General features: G+C 55.7%; 2 protein-coding genes across 2 annotated transcripts in view; one reads left to right on the forward strand and one right to left on the reverse strand.

The window, feature by feature from the left end:
• Window positions 1-8,562, reverse strand: part of NMRAL1 (NmrA like redox sensor 1) — a 15,911-nt gene extending 7,349 nt beyond the window's left edge. Inside the window, exon 1 of the mRNA XM_008930394.3 lies at window positions 8,522-8,562. Coding sequence (XP_008928642.3) covers window positions 8,522-8,562 — 41 coding nt within the window. The remainder of the gene's footprint in view (window positions 1-8,521) is intronic.
• Window positions 8,563-9,039: 477 nt separating this feature from the next.
• On the forward strand, window positions 9,040-20,177 carry NLRC3 (NLR family CARD domain containing 3). The gene is made up of 19 exons (XM_025894553.2): window positions 9,040-9,129; window positions 9,554-9,602; window positions 10,074-10,334; window positions 11,424-13,170; window positions 13,714-13,800; window positions 14,491-14,574; window positions 14,846-14,929; window positions 15,439-15,522; window positions 15,631-15,714; window positions 16,167-16,250; window positions 17,071-17,154; window positions 17,594-17,677; window positions 17,783-17,866; window positions 18,150-18,233; window positions 18,743-18,826; window positions 18,939-19,022; window positions 19,242-19,325; window positions 19,529-19,612; window positions 20,087-20,177. The coding sequence occupies exons 1-19, from the start codon at window positions 9,040-9,042 to the stop codon at window positions 20,175-20,177; spliced, it is 3,417 nt and encodes a 1,138-aa protein (XP_025750338.1).
• The last annotated feature ends 656 nt before the right edge of the window (window positions 20,178-20,833 follow it).

Raw genomic sequence — 20,833 nt, forward strand, 5'->3', positions numbered from 1 at the left:
AGCTTGGCCCTTTTTGGGCCCTCCAGCCCCTCTCTGCCCCTCTTAGCCCCTCATGGCCCCTTTGGCTCCTCATGCTCCCACTCAGCCCTGCCTGGCCCGTCACGGCTTTGGCCCCTCTTTCCAAATTCAGTCTCCCCTTGTACACTAACAAAATCACATCCTCCTGCTCTTCAGTCTGCCTGCATTTAATACAACATCCTATTACTCCGTAGGCAGAGCAACACCTTTTGAGTGGTTTCTTATCCTCCTTTTCTAATGCTAGCACTATTGGATCTCTAGGTACATGCATAATGCATTCCTTCCACCAACCAGGATTATTCTGCAAATCGAAACATAAATCAGCACAGAGAGCTTTGGTCTGTTTTCCTTCCCTCCTACAAAATGGCATTAGTTGCAGAATGTACTATAATTTACAGTCCCATTAACAGGCCACTTTTTGAGGTCATTAAGCTTATACATCAGCCACCAAGAATTACAATATTCAACCAGTTGGTTTTGCATCAGGGCACTGCCCCCCAGCTTTTACCTGTTCCTTAAAATACAACCTGCAGGGGAGGTTTTTTGGGGTCTCTTCTCTTGGGAATTGTGAAGATAGACCCCTTCCATGTTTAACACCTCAGGCAAAACCACCCTTTCAGCATATTTCCCAACATTTCTCAACCTTTCTCAATGCTGAGATTTCATGGGTGTTCTGTAAACAACACACAATCTTGCCCGAGCCCGCAAATTTTAATCTGTTTTTCTAACAAATGCACATCCTCCCGAACTTGTCCATCATCCATTGTCTATCTCACTGACTAAATCTCTTCCCAACAGTTTCTCCCCACTGCTGCATGGGCTCCTTTTTTTCAAGTAATAGAACTTGTTCCGTAACAGGCCCAGTCCTGTTTGATATTTTTATTGGGGATCTGCATGAGGGGATTGAGTCTTCCATGAGCAAATTGACAGATGACACCAAGTTGGCTTGCAGTGTGGATGTGCTGGAGGGCAGGAAGGCTGTGCAGAGGGACCTGGACAGGCTGGACCCCTTGCCTGAGACCATGGGCATGAGGTTGAAGAGAGCCTTTGGTGCCTTTGGTGCCTCTGGCCACAATAACCCCCTGCAGCTCCAGGCCGGGGGCAGAGGAGCTGCAAAGGGTCCCCGTGGGAGAGGCCCTGGGGGTGCTGGTGGACAGAGGCTGAACCTGAGCCAGCGGGTGCCCGGGTGGGCAAGAAGGCCAAGGGCAGGCTGGCCTGGATCAGAAAGAGTGTGGCAGCAGGAGCAGGGCAGGGATTCTTCTGCTGGACTGGGCACTGGTGAGGCCACCCCTGGAGTGCTGTGTCCAGCTCTGGGCCCCTCAATTCAGGGAGAACCTTGAGGGGCTGGAGTGGGTGGAGAGCAGGGCAATGGAGCTGGGCAAGGGTCTGCAGTGCATGGCCTGTGAGGAGCAGCTGAGGGAGCTGGGCTTCTCCAACCTGGAGAAGAGGAGGCTCGGGTCTGACCTTCTCCCTGTCCTGACAGGACACACAACTTCCTGACAGGAGGGTGCAGCCAGGTGGGGGTCAGCCTCTTCTCCAAGGCGAGGACAAGAGGACATGAGGACCTGCCAGTCAGGGGGTGTTTGTCAGGGACAGGAGCAGGACTTTTGAACATAAACAGAGATTAGGTATTGAAATGGGCTGCCCAGGGAGGAAGCAAACAATAGTCCTTCCACCAAGGAAAGAAAGCCCTTAGCCTTGGCCTCTCATGTGCAGTTTGTGGGCTCTACATGCATAGCCAGAGCTTTCCATTGTAGCTCCTGCTGTCTGGGCAGAATCATCATCTGCATTCAATTTTGGGAGTTGGACTGGCAAGTTCAGCACAGGACTCCTGCAAGGGAATGACTGCCCTTCCACCCAGGGCAGAAAGCCCTTACACTCAGACTCTCATGTGCAGTGTGTGGGCCACTCTTGGCACTGCATGGACACACAGAGCTTCCTGTGCTGGCACCTCTTGTCTGGGAGGAATCTTCGTCCATATGGAATTTTGGGACTCGGACTGCCAATTCCAGCACAGGGCTCCTGCAAGAGAAGGACTGCGTTTCCACCCTGGAAAGAAAGCCCTTACCGTCCGTCTCTCATGTGCAGTTGGTGGGCCAGCCTGGGCACTCCATGGGCAGCAAGAGTTTTCTGTCCTGGAACCTTTGGTGTGGGAGGAATCTTCGTCCGTATGGCATTCTGGGAGTGGGACTGGCAGTTTAAGGGCAGGGCTGAAAAAGTGAACAATAACCCTTATCCCCAGTAAAGAAAGACTGGAAGCTTTGGGTTTCAGGTGCAGTTATTGGGCCAACCTGGGCACTCCATGGGCAGCAAGAGCTTTCTGCTGTGGCATCTTCTCTCTGGGAGGAATCTTCCTCTGTATGCAATTTTGGGAGTCAGACTGCCAGTTCCAGAGCATTGTTCCTGCAAGCGAATGACAGCGTTTCCAGCCAGGAAAGAAAGCCCTTACCCTCCATCTCTCATGTGCAGTGTGTGGGCACTCCTGGCACTCCACGGACACACAGAGCTTTCTGTGCTGGCACCTTTTGTCTGGGAGGAATCTTCCTCTGTATTCAGTTGTGGGAGTCAGAATGGAAATTTCAGCACAGCTTGTGCTGGAGCAATCCTTGGGAGACATATGGTCCATCATGGATTCCTGCTTGCCCCCACCTTTCCTCCCCAAACACAGTTCACTGGCCATGAACCCACTCTGATCCCCACCATCACTTCCACCGTCAGTCATTTCAGCCTGATCTGATGAAGGGAAAGATGTGCAATTACACATCTACACTTAGATGCTGTTTAATTAAAACAATGTGAAAGAGAGAAATGGATAAACTCCACCACCACCCCCTCCCTCCAGGGCTAGTCTCCCAACAGGATGTTCATCTGTTCTCACCACTGACCTCTGCTCACTCTGACCCCTCCCAAACCACCTCAGAGCTGGGAGCTTTTGGGCCCAAAAACACACCACTGGGCACAAGGCAGGCAGCAAACCTCATTATCCCATTTTTTTTGTAGGATGTGCTCCCCCCTTTCCCCAGGCATTGCTGCTCTGCCCCAGGACTCATGGAAAGCCAAGTTACTTGCCCTGTGTCTCGGTGCTGACATCCCACCCTGCCCACCCGCCCTCAGGGGTTTCTCTGCTCAGCACCTCAGAATTAAGAGGATTTGCCTAAATGCCAGCAAAATTTTTATAGGGTTTACAAATTAAGGTTTTTGTAGAGCGAAAATGCAAAATAATGATTGAGCCCACCTGCCTGTGTGGTGTGGATCCCACTAGTCCCACTGCTGGTGCCTCTGGCTCCCTGGGTGTGGACATGGCACTCCTTGGTGGGATGGGATCCACCTCTTTGGAGACGAACTCCTAATCCCAGAAAGCTTCAGCACTGGCAGCAAAATGGTTTTGGAGAAAGGGGAGGTTATTCCTAGCCTTTTATTCTGCTCTTTCAAGATACAACTCATGGAAATATTTCCATGCACAGCCCAGCAAAGGGTAGAGCCACTGTGACTCCAGCCTCTTCCATGGAATATTCCCAGCATTCCTGGTTATGTAGCAAAACCCCAAAGCTCTCCCAGGCCAGAGTGAGCTCATGGTTTTTCATCAGGGGAATTCTCAGTAATTTGGATGTTGTTGAGGTTGGTTTTGTGGCTCCTGGGAGAAAGCATCTGCAGCTGGGGAAGTGTCCATGCATGCAGCATCCCACCAGGACAGACCTGGCTGTTGCTGCTGGGAGTCAGGGGGGCTGTGGGCAGCCATCACAATGCTGCTGGTTTTCAGCTGATAACTCACACTGATTTGCATAGTCGTCAGCCCCAGGCTGACAGGAAGGAAGATCAGTGAGACCCACAGTGCAGGAAGGAGCGAGGAAAGAACAGAAAGAGAGAAAAGCCACTGGGCTGGAACTGGTAGAGGGTGGTGGGGAACCCAGACCCACCTTCCCTGGGTGCTGCCCCAAGCCTTGCCCCGGCCACCGGGTCCCACCGGCTCCACGTGTCCCCAGGGACCATCAGCTGGAGGGGCTTCCACTTTCTACCTTGACCTTGAGCATCCCCTGAGGAGGAAGCAAAGTTTGGAGGATAAAGAGCTGAGCAGGGCACGGGGGGGTTGCATCCTCCCGCTGCCACGAGGATGCCCTTCCCATGCTCCTGCTCCCACATGGAGCTGGGGAAGGCAGCACAAGGCCAAGGTAAGGGTTTGGGAGGGCTTTGGAGGGGTATGGGGAGAAGGGGAGGTATCACTTGGTTCTCTCGTGTGGGGGGACAAGAGCTCTTGCTGTGATGGCCACGTGAAATGGAGTCACTGGGCCAATGTGGCAGGGCCAGGAGCTGTTTGGGGAGAGGTTCCTGGGATGGGCAACATATAGTTAACTGCCAGCAGCACCCAGTAGGGCAGCCTGGCATGGCATGGTCATGGGTGCTTGGCAGGAGCAGGTGGAGACCTGTGGCATGGTGCCAAATTGCACCAAAGAGCGAGGCAGGGTCTAGGAGCAGGTTGGGGAGCTGGAGCTCGGTGGGGACACATGGCCCTGCACCCAGGTTGGCACAGAGCCTGGGCACGCTGGGCTGCCTAAGGGCATTAGGCTTAATCCTGCCCTTGTTTGAGCACTCTGAAGTTGTTATAGGCACTGCACATCCCATGAATACAGAACTGCTGGAGAGAAGGACCAGCTGGAGCATGGGCTGGGTGCTGTCACCCACTGGGATGTCACGAGCACCAGGGCTTTGGCCCAGCACATGGAAGGGTTTGCCAAGGCCAGCCATGATTTGTTCAGGGCCTGGGAACAGCTGGCACAAAAACTGCCCATGTTGCATGAAAATTTCTTTCTGAGGCTGCTTTTTGGGATGCTCTGTAACCCAGAAAGCTGGGGCTGACCCCGAGCAGCAGAGCCCAGAGGGTGCTGAGGCAGGTACCACATCTGTCAGCCTCCCTGCAGCCCCAGGGCCAGCAGCTGGGATGGGGGCAGGCTGGCAGCAGCCTCTTCCCAATTTTCACGATGACATCCTGAGATCCTGTGGGCAAGAAGGGCAGAAGCTGTTTGCTGGGAGGATCAGCTTTTCAATCAGCATATCCATGGAACAATGAGGGGCACAGCCAGCTCAGTAAATGCATCATCCTTCATTCTGCAGCTTGTGAGGTGCAGCAGTGCCCTGCAAGGGACCTCCTCTCGGAAATTAGCTTTTTAGTTGCTTGGAATCACCCATAGATGGATTTTTTGCTTTTTCTTCTGGTGAGATTTGAGGTTGGCACTGCTGACATCCAGCCCAGGGGCCCTTCACAGCTCCTCACCTCCACAACTCACCATTTAACCCCTGCTGTGTCTGGGCCCTGTAACTGGGGTTGGGGTTCAGGGAAACAAAAACCAAACCTCGCAGAGGTTAGATTTGACATAAAACAGATTTAGCAACGAATTTTGCTGGCATTGAATCCAGATCAAAAAAAATGAGGCTGCATCTGAAAGTCATATATAAACCTAGATAACCAAGTTACCTGCAAGTCTGCAAGTGTCATAATTGGGTATAATGCTGAAGATACTTTATTGCTTCATTTAATTAATAGAAATTAATGATGTGAAATCTCTTCGATTCTGCCAAAAGGTGGCACCCTGCATCCTGGCATCGGGATTTGCTCTGCTCAGAAGGAATGGCTGGAGATGCTGGCTTGGGGAGTGTTTTCATGTATCTCACTGACCTCTGAAATGGGATCAGTTCAGGGTGGATATGTGGCAGTAAAAATAAATAAAAGCTCCGAAGGTGTGTTGGTAAAGGACTCTGAGATTCGCTGGAGGAAATCCACTGTACCAGGAAGTGGTGGAAAGGTCTGGCAGGGCTGGTTTCTCTCCATCCCTGAGTCTGGAGGAGGCAGAGCAGTGCTGAGAAGGGGCTGTGCTGCCGAGGCTCCCGTCACCCCAAACTGGAGAGCTTTGCTGCACGGACAAACCCTGCAGTGATGGGTCAGGAGAAGGCAACAACCAGGGTGAGGTTTTGTGTGTGTTGGGGGCACAGAGCTGAACTGGAGTGGGTGCTTCCCTGCTCCTGCAGGTGCTGGTTAATGGTGCGATTTTTAGCTCATATAAAAAGCTTTTAAGCTTATTTCAGTACTGTAGATCTGCCCATTTTCTGATGTTTTCTGTATGTGGGTCCCCGCAGCCATCCAGGGGCTCTTGCCCAGCACTTTGGTGCCTGTCTAGTCTTGCCACCACTCAGCCCTTCCCCAGCCCACTGCAGCAGGTCAGGTCTTCCAGGCTCTGTGAGCTGGTGCTTGAGGTGCCAACCACTGTCCCCTGATGCTGCAGGTGAATCTGCTCACGAGTCCCTGGGAGGTGTCAACCACAGATTTCCGACTGCTGGGTGTCACAGCCTGATGCAGTCCAGGTGCTGCTGGCAGCTGCTGTGACAGCTCCTGGCATGGCATGGTCCTGAGTCCTCAGCAGATTCCCACAGGACAGAATGATGGATCTGTCTGAGGGGAATGTCTGCAGGAAGGTCTGAGAGGCCAGGTAGAGCAGAGAGGCAGTAAATACCTGTTGTCTCCAGACAGCTTCCTGCTGTGGCCACCTCCAAAGTGTCCCTTCATCTCAGATCCCACTGTGAGCTGCTTTAGTCATGTTGGACTTCCAGGAGAGAAACTGTGTGTACATAATTAGAGCCAGAGATGAGCGGCTTCTAGGTCTGTATTCTTTGGTGTCAATGCCAGGTAGTTTGAATCCTGGAACAAGATGGACACAGTGAAAAGCACAGAGGCTGTCTGGGAGATAATTGTCTGTGCTGGAGGTCAGAGACCTGCCAGCATGGTGGTTGTGGCTCCCAGGAACTGACTGTTTTTGGGCAGGGACACTCTGCTAACAGGTGTGGTGGGATGTGAGGATGGTGGGATGCGGGTTTGAAGCTGCTGGAAGATCAGTGTTGACTGGACAGTCCTAGACAGAGGGATTATCCCCTGGGCTGGGCTTTGGGACCACACCAGGCAAAAAAAAAAAAGTGTTAATGCCAAGTTCTTGCCAAGAAAATCCCCCTTTTCCCTCCCTGGGCCTTGCAGGTGCCAGTCATCAGTTTGACTGGGCAGCCTCCTGCCCTCCAGCCTCTTGTCCCGGTGTCCTTGGGGACACAGGCAAGGCAGGGCAGACACAAGACATTGCTGGATCACTGCTCCTCCAGCTGCTGGTGGGACACTTGTCCCTGCTTGATCCTGGCCAAGTGGTAGCTACACTACCAGGCTGAGGTGCACGAGTGCAGGATTGACTTCTGAGGCACAGAGGAGCGTGGCAGAACATGACTCATGCCAGCAACCTTGGAATGAGCTGGGTCATTCTGGAAACCCCTGCAGGGGTTATAAAGCCTGGCTTTGGCTGGCCCTTACTCTTCAGACAGCTCTTGTGAGAGCTGATTATGTCCTTCACCCCCGTAGGATGCAGCCTCCAGCATCCCTGTGTGGTCCCGGAGCTGCACCTGAAACTTTGCTACTGGAACCAGAAAAAAAATGGCAGCACCTGTATTATTTCTTCTGCTGCTTTGTCTTCTGCTGCTGTCATTCTCCTGGTGAGATGCCTCTGCATGAGTTGGCCCATGGCTGCTGGTTTTTGATGTAGCCCTGGAGGACACCGTTGAATATTCCCTGGTGTTAAGGCAGGTTTCCCCCATCAAAGGGCTTTTTCTTGCCAGCCACGTTTCAGAGGAAGGGCTGCAGGGAACATCCCTGCAGGCAGCAAACCCCCTTTCATTCTGGCTGTGCTCTGGTCTGCATGGCAAAGAGGAGAGACCTGGGCACTGCAAAAACTTAATTGAATTTTCCAGGCTGGTTAGAGGCAAGAAGACATAAAAGGGTGAACATTTTGCTGTGAATTGCTCACTGAGCTCCTTTAATTGATGGCATCTTAATTGACTGGGCCACTGCCTGGGGGGTGAAAAGCAAGAGCAGCTGTCAAAGCCCTGCTCCTCCCTGTATGGAGAAAAGGCCTTTTCTGTGGGATCACCACCATGCCAGGGGCATGTGGAGCTCTGACACTATAGAGTCAGGGCTGGGCAGCCAGGGAAGAGCAGAAGGACTGGGGTTTCCCTCCTGGAGAGAAAAACTGTGAGAGAAAAGCTCAAACTGTGAGAGACAAGCTCAGACCCAGCTCCGACGGCACCTCCCACCCCTACGAGGGCTTGTCCAGGAACCACCGGGGCAGGTGGGGATGGGCTGGTGCTTTGTCACCCAGCACCTCTCTGTCACTCACCTCATCCCATGGGATGCACCTCAAAACAGCCTCAGTGAGAGATCCAGCCAGTGGGGTTGTGAGGGACTCGGCCCTGGGAGATGCTGTGCCTGGTCCCCTCCTGCTCCATCCGCACAGCTGAGCTCGCATTCCTGGTGGGAGAAGTAGATCTCTGCATGCACACCCAGGCAGGAGGGTGAACAGAAGGAGTTCTGTTCCAAGCACCTCGACCTTACACCACGGACCAGAAACTCTACCAAGCTACATCTGTATTTTCTCCCTGGGAGAGGTTGAGTTTGACCCAAGGAAACGAGTGTTACCTGTACCTGCTGTCGAGGCTGCACCAAAGCCCCCACGGTGTCCACATCTCCCTCAGGAGTGGGTTTGGCAAAGGTAATGCCTGTGGGCAGGGACCCCCTTGAAATGCCTCTGACTGGCCTGCATGGAGGTGTTCACATGGATCTAGAGCATCCTGGGAGCTCTAGGATGGAGGGGAGGACAGGATGCTGTGCCAGGAGACAGAAACACTGTGTGTGCATCACTGATGTGATCAGACATCCTCTGGGGCTGAGAAGTGCCCACCTGGACACAGCCAGCAGCTGGAGATGGCTTTGGGGGCTGGTGGAGATGTCCCAGCATAGTGCCACCTGCTAACACAGGTGAAGCTTGGAGCACTCTCAGGCATTGAGGCATTGCCCTTTCCACCTCTGCTCGAAGAACAACAGGACTCTGAGCAGATACACTTCTTAAAAATAAAACACCAAGCCCCCAGCGTGGTTTGGCAGCAGCTGAGCGGGGGGAGCAGGTAAAAGCTCCTTCCCTGGCTGATGATTCACCAGTGCTGATGAAAGTGGAGCAAATTCAGAGCTCTGCAACAGGATGTGGTGTGAGCCACCCTCAGCAGGCCCAGACAGAGGCTCTGGGCGGCAGCAAGGTGAGTTCGAAACCAAAACAGGCCCTTCATCGCCCTGCCTGCTGCCCCACAACTTCCTCCACGACACAGAGAAGGATGCACGAGCAGTTCACAGCCCTCCATCACTCTGCCTGAGGAGGGTTCTGCCAAAAGCAGTGGTGGTAAAGGCACCAATTTGTGGCACATGAGGTCTGCCAGAGATGCTGCAGCAGGATGGCACAGTCTCTGCCCCTGCCAGGCCCACAGTGCCAGGGACTCTGGTCTTACCAAAAGCTGATGAATGGACCCTTGGTGCAGCCACAGTCAGCACCAAACTGGCTTCTGATGCTCCTGATGCTTTTCCTCTTTCTCCAGGAACACGGATAAGGGCTGAGAGGCTGCAGGTGATGCTGTGAGCTGGTCAGGGGTGTGGGATGGTCCATGGGACAGCCACGCTGCTCCACAGCACTGCTCGCCTGGGGATCACCCATGTCACGGGAGGCCTCTGATGGAAGGTGAGCTGTGGATGGGCAGCCAGAGATCCATCATCTCTGGGGAGTTCCAGTCTCAAAAATGGGACAAGCTGGGGCACCCAGACGTGAGGGTTGGCAGCAGTTCCTAGTCCAAGGGCTTGGGGAGTGCTGTGCTGGCACAGGTGGAACAGCTGTCTCTGAAGAGAAATGATCTTGCTCAGACTTTTTTCTCTGCATGGGCTTGGTTTCCCAGGAGGAAATGCCTTTTCATGATTGTGTTCTTCAGTCTCTTTCAATAACTGCTGCCTTGACCCAGCAGCTCCTAACAAAACACCCTCACACTTTGGCTTTGGGATGGCATCATCCCAAGGAGGACTTGGCAGGTAGCTCTGGAGGGCTCCCTGTTACCTTCAGAGTCAGAGGGAGCTTTCCACTGCTGCCCTTCCCTGTGACCCATCAGCAACATGCCCGGGGCTTGCCAAGACCCAACTGTGCCACTCTCCTCTCCTGCAGAGGTTTGGATCCACCGGTACCACAAGCAGCTGGTGAGGTCCATCTCGCCGCAGTTCCTGGAGGAGATCATCTGCCACCTGGGGAGGCTGGAGCTCCTGACAGCAGAGGAGGCCAGCCAGGCACGGCAGGAGGGCTCCCTGCCCGAGCAGGTGAGGGCCCTGGTGGATGTCCTGGCCAGCAAGGGCAGCCACGCCTGCCAGACCCTGCAGACCTTCATCAGGAACACCAACTCCCAGCTCTACCTCCACATCACTGTCTATGGTAGGCAGCACACTGTGCACCCAGCCAGGGGGTTCTGCACATGTGGCCTGGCTGTGGGCACTGGCTGGAGCACCCCAAGATGTGCACGGAGCTGGGTGGCATTGGCAGATCCACTGGGGGCATCTGTGGATGCAATGGTGCCATTGCAGGGTCTCTGCTGGGGAAGGACACGGCTGAGGGTGACAAGGGCTCTCTGCCAGGTCTGAGGGACCCTCCTCCAGTGCTCTCGCTGCCCTCAGCACACCTCTCTGGGCAGCCTGAGGGGTCTTTAAGGTCCTCAGTGCCCAGATCATATCAGTCAGTCCCAACAGCTGGGCTGGGAACAGGGGGGTGGCAGGAGGATGGCTGGGCATCCCTGACCACATCCATTGGTGGCTGCCCAAACTTCAGGCTCTCTTTGCAACCCTCTTGTTAGGAGAGGTTTCCCTTGTTTCCCTCCTGCTGGGGAGGCTCCAACCTTGGCTGGTGTCCACTCTGAATCTCTTGCAGCATCATTTCCTGCTTGTCCAGTCTTTGCTGGAGGGTTTAATTTCACTGTACCAGTGCTGTGATACCTGAGCCAGGTGAGCAGGACAGGTCCAGGTGGTCACCAGGTGGTCACCAGGTTCAGCCAGGAGTCCAGCTCTCAAACAAGTCCACGCTGATGAGGCAGGACTGAGGTCAAGCCATGAAGTCAATCCAGAGGTCAGGATCAGGTCCAGCAAGGGAACCGGGTTCAGACACAGTCCAGTGATCACCAAGCAAGGGCAGAGTGATGAGGTCCAAGACCAGGGTCCAGATCAGGAAGGTCCACCACAGCAAAGGCATGATGGGGCTGTAGCCAAGTGCTCCTACAGTGTAGCTTAGTCAGGGGCTGAAGGCCCAGGCCTGAGCTTCAATGGGCTCCTGGAATAATGGCTGAGGCTGTTCAGGGCCATTTAAGCCTTTTAGTGCCCTCTGAGCCCTGGCATGTACCTTCCTGCCCAGATGTAAAACCATGAGGTTTCCCCTCTGCATGGGCATGGCAAAAATGTGAAGCAGCTTCTCTCATTTGTATCTGTGACTACCATCCTCCACCTTCTCACCCCCCTTTTTCATTTCTCTGTGCAGAGCCCATGGTGCAGAAGCACCTGGAGAGCCTCCAAAGCTGCTATGGGAATGGCTTGGAGACAGGTGCCCTGCAGCGACTCACCAACCTGCTGCTGGTGGAAGGATTGACTGATATCCAGCAGCAGGAGCACGACATCCTGCAGATTGAAACCACCAAAGGCCTACCAAACACATCCAAGAGCATCCCTCTGGAGAAGCTCTTCCTGCCTCTCTCCAAGGTCAGCATCCCACCACGGATCTCTGTCACCATTGGAGTGGCTGGGATTGGCAAAAGCACGCTGGTGAAGCTGTTTGTCTGCACCTGGGCAAAGGGGGAGATCAACAGGGACATCATGTTTGTGCTGCCCCTCACCTTCCGGGAGCTCAACACCCACGAGAAGCTCTCTGCCGAGAGGCTCATCTGCTCAGCCTTCCCTCACATCACGGAGCCCAGCTGCATCCTGGCAGGGGCCGCCAGGACCCTGCTCATCCTCGAGGGCTTGGATGAGTTCAAGACTCCTCTGGACTTTTCCAACGCAGTGGTGTGCACGGATCCCAAAAAGGAGATCCCGGTGGACAACCTGATCACCAACATCATACGGGGCAACCTGCTGCAGGAGGCTTCTGTCTGGGTCACGTCGCGGCCGACGGCAGCCAGGCAAATCCCTGCAGGGCTGGTGGACAGGATGACGGAAATACGAGGGTTTGGGGCTGCAGAGATAAAGGACTTCCTGGACCAGATGTTCCTTGATGACAGAGACCTGTCCAGCCAAGTCCTGCAGCACATCAGAGCTAACAGGTCGTTACACGTCCTGTGCACTGTTCCTGGCTTTTGCTGGATTTCTGGCTCCTCAGTTGCCTATTACCTAAAAACCAGCGTGGGTCAACGCCAAGAAACAACCGTTGTCCCCAGGACCCTGTCAGAAATCTACTCCTATTATTTTAAAATGGCTCTGGTGGGCAGTGACTGGCCGGAAAAGTCAAGGGAAACCCTCAGGATCGAGCAGGCTGTGAGCAACAGCAAGAAGATAGTGGGCAGCCTGGGCAGACTGGCCTTCTACGGGCTGCTCAGGAAGAGACACGTGTTTTACGAGCAGGACATGAAGGCACACGGCATCGACCTCTCCCTGCTGCAGAGCAGCCTGTGCACTCGCCTCTTGCTCAAGGAGGAGATGCAGACCTCCACAGCCTATTACTTCTCCCACTTAACCATACAGGAGTTCCTGGCAGCTCTTTATTACTACACGGCGGCCAAGCGGGCGATATTCGATCTCTTCACGGAGAGCGGGATGTCCTGGCCCAAGCTGGGCTTCCTCAGCCACTTCAGGAGCGCCGTGCAGAGATCGCTGCAGGCAGAGGACAGGCAGCTGGACGTCTTTGTTCGTTTCCTCTCCGGGCTCCTCTCTCCCCAGGTGAACAAGCTGCTCTCCGGGTGGCTCCTGGTGAAGGACGAGCAGAACGGCTTCAGGAGCCAAGCGACCACCTTCCTGCAGGGCTGCCTGAACACCGACTACGCCATCTCCCTGCGCACGGTGAACACCGTGCGCTGCCTGCACGAAATCCAGCACATGGAGATCCCCAGGGCTGTGGAGGAAGCCATGAAGAACCAGAGCCTGGCCGGGATGCTCACCCCTGTGAACTGCTCTGCCCTGGCTTATCTCCTGCAGGCCTCTGACGTCTGCGTGGAGGAGACAAACCTGTCCAACTGCCTCACCTACAACGTCTGTAAGAGCCTGCTCTCCCAGCTCCTCTTCTGCCACAACCTCAGGTGAGTCCTGGTGGGGTTGCACTGGGAAAAGCAAGCAGGGATGCTGGGCTGTGACTCATAATCACAGAATGGTTTGGGTTGGAAGGGACCTTAAAGATGATCTCATTCCAATCCCCTGCCACGGGCAGGGACACCTTCCACTACACCAGGTTGCTCTCTTGTCCAGCCTGGCCTTGAACACTTCCAGGGATGGGACAGCCCCAACTCTGGGCAATCTGTGCCAGGGCCTCACCATCCTCAGAGGGAAGAATTTCTTCCTAACTTCTAATCTAAATCTCTCCTCTCTTAGTTTAAAACCACTCTTCCTTCTCCTATCACCATCTGCCCATGTAAAAAGTTGCTCTCCCTCATTTTTATAAGCTCTGTTTAAGTCCTGGAAGGCTCCCCCCTGGCTCAAATGGGACTCCAGTGTCTCAACTGAGACATGGGCCCACCAACAACCACTGAGTCAGCTCTGCTTCTGTCCTGGAGTTTCTCCACCTGTGATGGGTAGTTGTCATGGGAGGGTTGTCTTTCTCTGCTTTTTTCTCCTGTCTTCTCCAGGCTGGACAATAATCAGTTTAAGGACAATGTGATGGAGCTGCTGGGCAGTGTGCTGAGTGTGAAGGACTGCCAGATCCAGAAGCTCAGGTAGGACCTGGCCCAGGGCAGTCTGAATGTCCTGGGGATGCAGCGTGGACTTGGGGACACCTCAAAACCAGTGTGAGGGTCCTCCAGGAGTGTCTCCCCACTGGCTCCCTGGGTGTCTGCTGACAAGGACAGCCCCACATGATCTCCTGCACCAAGGCATAGTGACCTTACCCCATGTCTTCATGGTGGCTGGGCAGGTTGTTTTGTCCAGCCTTCCTGAAGCTTCTGCCTCCTCAGGCTATCCCAACAAACTGCTTCCTGAGGTCACAGCAGTTTGCTGGACACCTGAGGCTCTGCAGGGAGGATCTGATGTATGGAGGGGACAGGCTCCTGACCCCCATGCAGGAAGATCCCTTGTACTGGACAGAGGGGTCCCCACTTTCTTCACCTCCCTGCCCTTCCTCATGGCTGCACAGAGTCCCCCATGCTGCAATCTGAGCTCCATTTCATGACACAGATTAATTTTAAGTCTAGAAACTCCCTTTCTACTCTGTCCTTGCAGTCCTCTGCCTGGTGTTCACTCCAGAGAGCAGACATCAGAGCACCCACAACTTTGGCTGTACCATGAGCCAAACGTTCCACATGGCTTTCCTCTGCTCACACATCCCAGCTGCACCCTGGGATATGCCAGAAGCAGTGAAAGTCTCTTTCTCCTCCAGAAAAACACCTGATTTTTCTTTTTCTGGGCAGTTTGGCAGAAAATCAGATCAGCAACAAGGGAGCCAAAGCACTGGCCAGGTCGCTGCTGGTGAACAGAAGCCTGATGGCACTGGAGTAAGTGTTCCCTCTGTACCAGCTCCTGCCATGCACATGTTCCCCACTGAGAACCATTCCCATGGCTGCACTGGGGCTGGATCCCACCCAGCCTGACTGAGCTTGGAGGGCTCTTCAGCCCCTAAAGCCACCAGCACTCAGAGGTGAAGGTAACCCTCGTGAGCTGCCAGCCTGATGTTCCATCTCAGCAGTGCTACAGGAGGGCATCTGGCTCAGACAGTGTGTGCCCCTGCCTTTGCTAACCTTGGCTTCTCTGCCTGTCCTGCCCCAGCCTGAGGAGCAACTCCATCGGCCCCCCCGGAGCAAAGGCACTGGCTGATGCACTGAAAAAGAACCAAATCCTGCTCTCCCTGAAGTAAGTCTCAACTTCTGGGAACAAATCCCCAGGATAAGCCTCCTTTCATCCCTCATCAGTCCCACTGAGGTTTTCCCAGCCTCCAAGGGCCAGGATGTGGGGAGGCCCTGGACATAACCTGGTTTTGTTATGCTGGGCAATAGCATAAGTGCAGGGGGCTGAGGAGGTGACCAGGCCAGTCCTGGGCCAGAGATTTTGGGATTCTCCTGCCTCTCTGCCTCGGTGGGCCTGGGCTGAGGTTGAGCTTGAGGTTGAAGCTGAGATCCAGGTCAAGGTCCATCCCTCTCATGGGAGCTCACAGAGTGCTGCTGCATGGATGGAGGCATCTCCCAGGGGAGGGGAGGGAGGGAGACTCCTGGGCAGGGATGATTGGGGACCAGACCCTTTCTCATGCCAGGGACCAGGGCAAGCAAACACCAGGGCTGGGGGCCACTGCCCCACAGCCCTGCATGGCCCCTCGCCCCGCTGCAGAATCATCTGTACACGGCTCCATTCCTGTCTCCCTGCAGCCTTCAGCACAACACCATCAAGGAGGACGGGGCCACCTTCCTGGCCGAGGCCCTGCTGACCAACCACCGGCTGGTGACCCTGCAGTAAGTGACCAGGACCTCCTGTCCCCCCGCTGGCCACCCAGCAGACCGAGGTGGCACTGACGGGGACGCGGCCCCTGCCGCTCACAGGTGCCCTCCTCCCCTCTGCAGCCTGCAGAAAAACGCCATCGGAGCCCGGGGCGCCGGGAAAATCGCGGAGGCGCTGAAGCAGAACTGCAGCCTGAGGGAGCTGACGTGAGCACAGCTCGGGGCACAGGGGGGGGATGCCAACACCGCATCCCCCGGGATCTGCGGGCAGGACGGGCAGGAAGGGGGCTGGGCCGTGGATGGAGAGGATGGACACTGCTGGCTCTGCCCAAGGCGGTTGGTGTGGGTGAAGGGAGCAGGGACTGCAGTGCTGCCTGTGGAGATGCTCTCCCTATCTCTAGGGATGCAGGGAGACATGTAAAGAACAGAGAAGCCAAGCCTTCCCTCTGGCAGAGGCAAGCAGCAGGGCTCCAGGCCCTGTGGGAACATTAAAAGCTATTTCAGCTCCAACCAGCCACAAGAACAGAGGTGTATATAGGTTGGGAACGAGATGACAGCAAGTTCATGCTCATTGCTGGAGCAGGGAGAGCCTGGGGGAGGTGAATCCCCTGCTGGCAGATCCAAGGGTGGTAACATCAGCTCTTCCTCTTCTGTCTTAGGCTCTCCAGCAACTCAGTGGGAGACAATGGTTCCATTGCCTTGGCCGAAGCTCTGAGGGTGAACCACAGTCTGCAAAGCCTTGAGTAAGTTTCCCCTCCATGCTTGGACTCCTTTTCTAACAGAGCTCACCCTCCTCCCTCCAGCTACACCTCCCACCCCTCAAGGCCCTCGGACTGCTCCAGACTCTCCCCATGTCTCTCCCAGTCCACATCCCCTGGAGGGGCACAGGGCTGTGGATGCTCCATGCAGGCTGGAGCACCTTGTGGCAACTCCAGCAGCAGCCAGGCTGGCCCTGCCTTCACCAGGAGAGCACTGACAAAGACAATCCTCAACCCAGTGAGGATTTTGTTTTCTGCTTTGGAGGATATTAGTAGCTTTGAGTCTTCTTTCTCTCTAAAATTATGGGAATTGGCTAAGGAGGAAGTTATCAGGCCAGGGCCTGGTAGAGTCAGAGTAGGATGGTGCAACCTTCATTCCCCTTGGGAGCAGCAGCCAGAGACCTCTCCTGCCTGGCCTGCTGGCTCCTGGTGATGAGTGGCTGTGCTCTGGGTCTGTCTGTGGCTTCCCACAGTGTGATAAGGACACCAAAACTGCAGGAAAGCACTTGCCCAGCTGAGCTGGCAGCTGTGGTAAGAGCCAGGTGGGGACAAGGCTGTCCCTAAGTGCTGGCAAACCCCATCACCTCTGCTCAGTGGGGCCAGTGCTGCTGTGGTCAGCAGGAGATGCTGAACCTGCCCTGACTGTTCCCAGTGTTGGTCCTTCTGCCTTGGCTCCCCCCATCTCCTGTAGCTGGGAGATGCTCATTTCTCAGTGAAACGGGTACTTTTCACCCCAAACATGACCCCACAGCTTACCTGTGATGCCAAGGCTGTCCTGTCCTCACACCTTTTCTGTTTGTCTCAGTCTCCAGAGCAACTCCATCAGCAGCACAGGGGTCACAGCACTGACAGCAGCTCTCTGTTCCAACAAGGGACTCATCAGCCTCAAGTAAGTGAGTCTTTTGAGCCACCCTGGCCAAAAGCTGCTGCTGGGATGTGGGAACCTTTTGTCATTCTGGCCTGTGCCTGTTTTTTTCCACAAGTGCTCTGGGATGCTAAAAGCAGCTTCTGTCCCTCCTCCTGCTCTGAGGATCTTCTCTCCATCATTAGCTTTCCCCCCTTGGGACAGTATCTGTTCAGCCATGTCTTGGAATGAAGTGATGGCAGCAGGGATGGGAGACTGGGAAAAAACCCTGATGGGCCACCAGTGTCCACGGGATACACAGGGAATGGATGCAGGGAATGAAGGTGCTGATGCTAATGGAGTTTCAAGTCAGACAGACACACCTCAAAATAGGTGGTGTCAGCCCCAGAGCAGGGGGTCAAGGGGGCTGTGAGGGAGCAGCTCCTGCTTCTGCTGCTCCTCCCAGCCCCACGTCTTCCCCCAGCCTTCGTGAGAACTCCATCAGCAAGGAGGGGGGCCCTGCCATCGCTCGCGCCCTGCGGACCAACAGCACCCTCAGGAGGCTGGAGTAAGTCCCGTGGGCCCCAGGAGGGCACCCAGGCTGCTGCACGGTGCCCCTGGAGTTGTCCCAAACACTGTGTGTGTGACCTGTGTCCTCTGTCCCTGTCTCCAGCTTAGCAGCAAACCTGCTGTGTGACGAAGGCGGCAAAGCCATCGCTTTGGCCATCGGAGAGAACCGGGCACTCACATCCCTCCAGTGAGTCTCCCCCTGGAGCTGGCCTGGTTTGAAGCCCCTTGCGTGGCCACAGAGCAGGGACACTGCTCCTGGCCCTCAGCCCCTCAAGGCTGTGGGAGTGGCACTCCTGGGTCACCCTTGGTAGGAGGTGTGCTCTGCCATCCCGGACAGACCCACGGGGTCTTGCCCAGGGGTCACATCCCAGCCTCTGCTGTGCTGGGTGGGTGCAGAGGGGTGTGGAGCCTGGAGGATCAGGGCATGCTCACAGCTCCAGGCTTCACCTCCCACTTTCTCCTGTTTGCAGCTTGCAGTGGAATTTCATCCAGGCAAAAGCTGCCATGGCCCTGGCACAAGCACTACAGTCCAACAGCAGCCTGGCCACGCTCGAGTAAGTGGGGACATGGGCAGATGGGTCCTGGGCAGCACTTTCCTGCTGGAAGGGCCCTTGAAGATCATCTCATTCCACCCCCCTGACATGGGCAGGGACACCTTCCACTAGACCAGGTTCCAAGCCCTGTTCAACCTGGCCTTGGACACTTCCAGGGATGGGGCAGCCACAGCTTCTCTGGGCAACCTGTGCCAGGGCCTCCCCACCCTCACAGGGAGGAATTTCTTCCTAAAATCCCATCTAACCCTGCCCTCTGGATGTGGGAAGCTGTTCCCCCTTGTTCTGGCACTCCATGTCCTTGTCAAAAGTCTCTTAGAGCCCCTTTAGGTACTGGAAGGCTTCTGTGCCACCACTGTTTGTGCCTGTCTGGGTCTGCTCCGAGTGCCTGGTGGTCTGGGGTCCCCCAGGCCATTTGGGAATGGTGGGCACACTGTGCCCTGTGCTCGCTGTCCCTCTCCCTGCTCCTGGGTGCAGAGGCCACGGGCAGAGGCAGCACTTGGGTGTCTCAGCTTGCAGGAAAATGCCATTGGAGACGAGGGAATGGCTGCCCTCTCTGATGCACTGAAGGTCAACACGACCCTGGCAGATCTCCAGTGAGTATCCAGGCTGTGGCGGGGCCCTGGAGCTGCAGCCTAATTAGCTTGTGTAATTAGCACACCACGTCCACCTCACAAGGTGTGCTGAAGGGTCCCTGTTCCCTTGCAGCCTGCAAATGGCTTCGGTTGGGACGGCTGGTGCCCAAGCCCTGGCAGAAGCTTTGATGGTCAACAAGAGCCTGCAGATCCTGGAGTAAGTGCTCAGGGGGGCCATCAGTCCCCACAGCTGTGACACTGATCCCCGGGGTGTCTGAGATCCTGGTCCTTACCTCAGCACCACTTCCACCCTTGCATCCTGTCCAGACTTGGCTTGCTCGTCCCTTGGCTCGCTGGTGTGGGACCACCTCTCCCACCTCCTCCCACCTGGGGTCATCCCAGGCTGTCCTTCCTCACCTCCTGCCTTTCTCCTCAGCTTGCGGGGGAACTCCATCGGCGTGGCAGGGGCCAAGGCCATGGCCAACGCCCTCAGGGTGAACAGCAGCCTCCGCCGCCTCAAGTGAGTATCCCTCTCCCTGGGGTGAGCCAGGAGGAGCCTTTCCAGACCTTCCTGGAGGGAGCAGCGAGGGAATGGCCAGGCCAATGGTTCTCAGTGGGGCAAACCCCTGAGGGGGTGGTTTTTCACAATGTCCGAGCCACGCATTCCCTCCTGGTGGCCACTTCTCCCTGGCTGGTGCTTTCTGACCCTCCTGCCTTCCTCAGCCTGCAGGAAAACTCCCTGGGCATGGACGGAGCCATTTGCATCGCCACCGCCCTGAAGGGCAACCACGGCCTCACCTACGTGAAGTAAGTGGCTGCTGCACTGGATGGTGAAAGCAGAGATGGGGGAGGCCATGGGAACCATCCAGGACTTTCTCCACCCGGCACTGCCCATTCCTGGCTGTCCCACAGGGACCTCCCCAACAGGGCAGGGGCATCCCATGCTCCTCCAGGCACGAGAGCCACAATACCCACACTGCTCCTCTTCAGGGATGCCTCTGTGGCAAAGAACCACCTCAAAAGCCACACACTCCCCAAAATATCACAAGGGAGAAGTGGCTCAGCCCCTCCAGCTCCCCAGGGCTTTCCTCCAGCTCCTCACCTTGGCCCCAGCCTTCAGGCTCTCAAACTCAGAGTCTCCTGGAAGTGGAGTCCCAGAAGAGCTTCTGGATGGGGTGGGGAGGGTGCAGGTGATGCTGGTGCAAAGCTGGGGAGCATCTCTCGTGCCCACCAAGGATGCTGCTTGATCCAAGCCTGAGCTCCTCTTGCCTTTGCTCCCAGCCTGCAGGGGAATCGGATCGGCCAGTCGGGAGCCAAGATGATCTCCGACACCATCCGGACAAACGCTCCCAACTGCGTCGTGGACGTGTGAGGGTGCCTGGCTGCAGTGAGGAGTGTGGCCAGTGTGACCACACAGGCAGCTGCTTGGTCCCCATCTCAGGGAAGAGAGCTGGGGCAAGGAGAGCTCCTGAGCTCCCTGGCGTGGCCCAGGAGGACCGAGGGTGTCCAGATCAGCAGTGCAGGAGGGTCGAGACTTGCTGGTGTTGAAAGCTGAGGGATGTGTGCCTGTGTCCCTGTTCATCCAGGCTCTGGGGGAGCTTCAAGGAATGAGCAAAACACAAAAAGGAGGGAGGAGGGGGCAGACCCCACATGCCAGACCTTGGTTTCGTGGGTGATTTATCCTCAGGCAGCAGCAACCCCTCCTGTGATCTCCACAGGGTTACAGTGCTGTGCTTGGACCCTGACTCAGACAAGGTGCATCCTGGACCTCTGCTCTGTCCCAGCCCAAGTCACTGTGGGCAAATGTTGCAATACCCCTGATGGGGCTCCAGGGCTCTGCTCCCAGTGCCAGCTCTTCTCTGTCTTCTGCTTCTGGCAAGGATCCCAGAAGAACTGGGTGAAAAGCAGACAGGGTTCACAGCAGCCCCTTCTCACCTGGGTAAATACAGCGTGGTCCTGCAGGCTCCCCTTGAAATCCCATATGGACACAGGAGGTTTGCTGATTCCTTGCTTGGACAAGGGCAGTGC

The sequence above is a fragment of the Manacus vitellinus genome, unplaced genomic scaffold, assembly GCF_001715985.3.
Source record: "Manacus vitellinus isolate BGI_N305 unplaced genomic scaffold, ASM171598v3 scaffold_12_pilon, whole genome shotgun sequence".
NCBI lineage: Eukaryota > Metazoa > Chordata > Aves > Passeriformes > Pipridae > Manacus > Manacus vitellinus.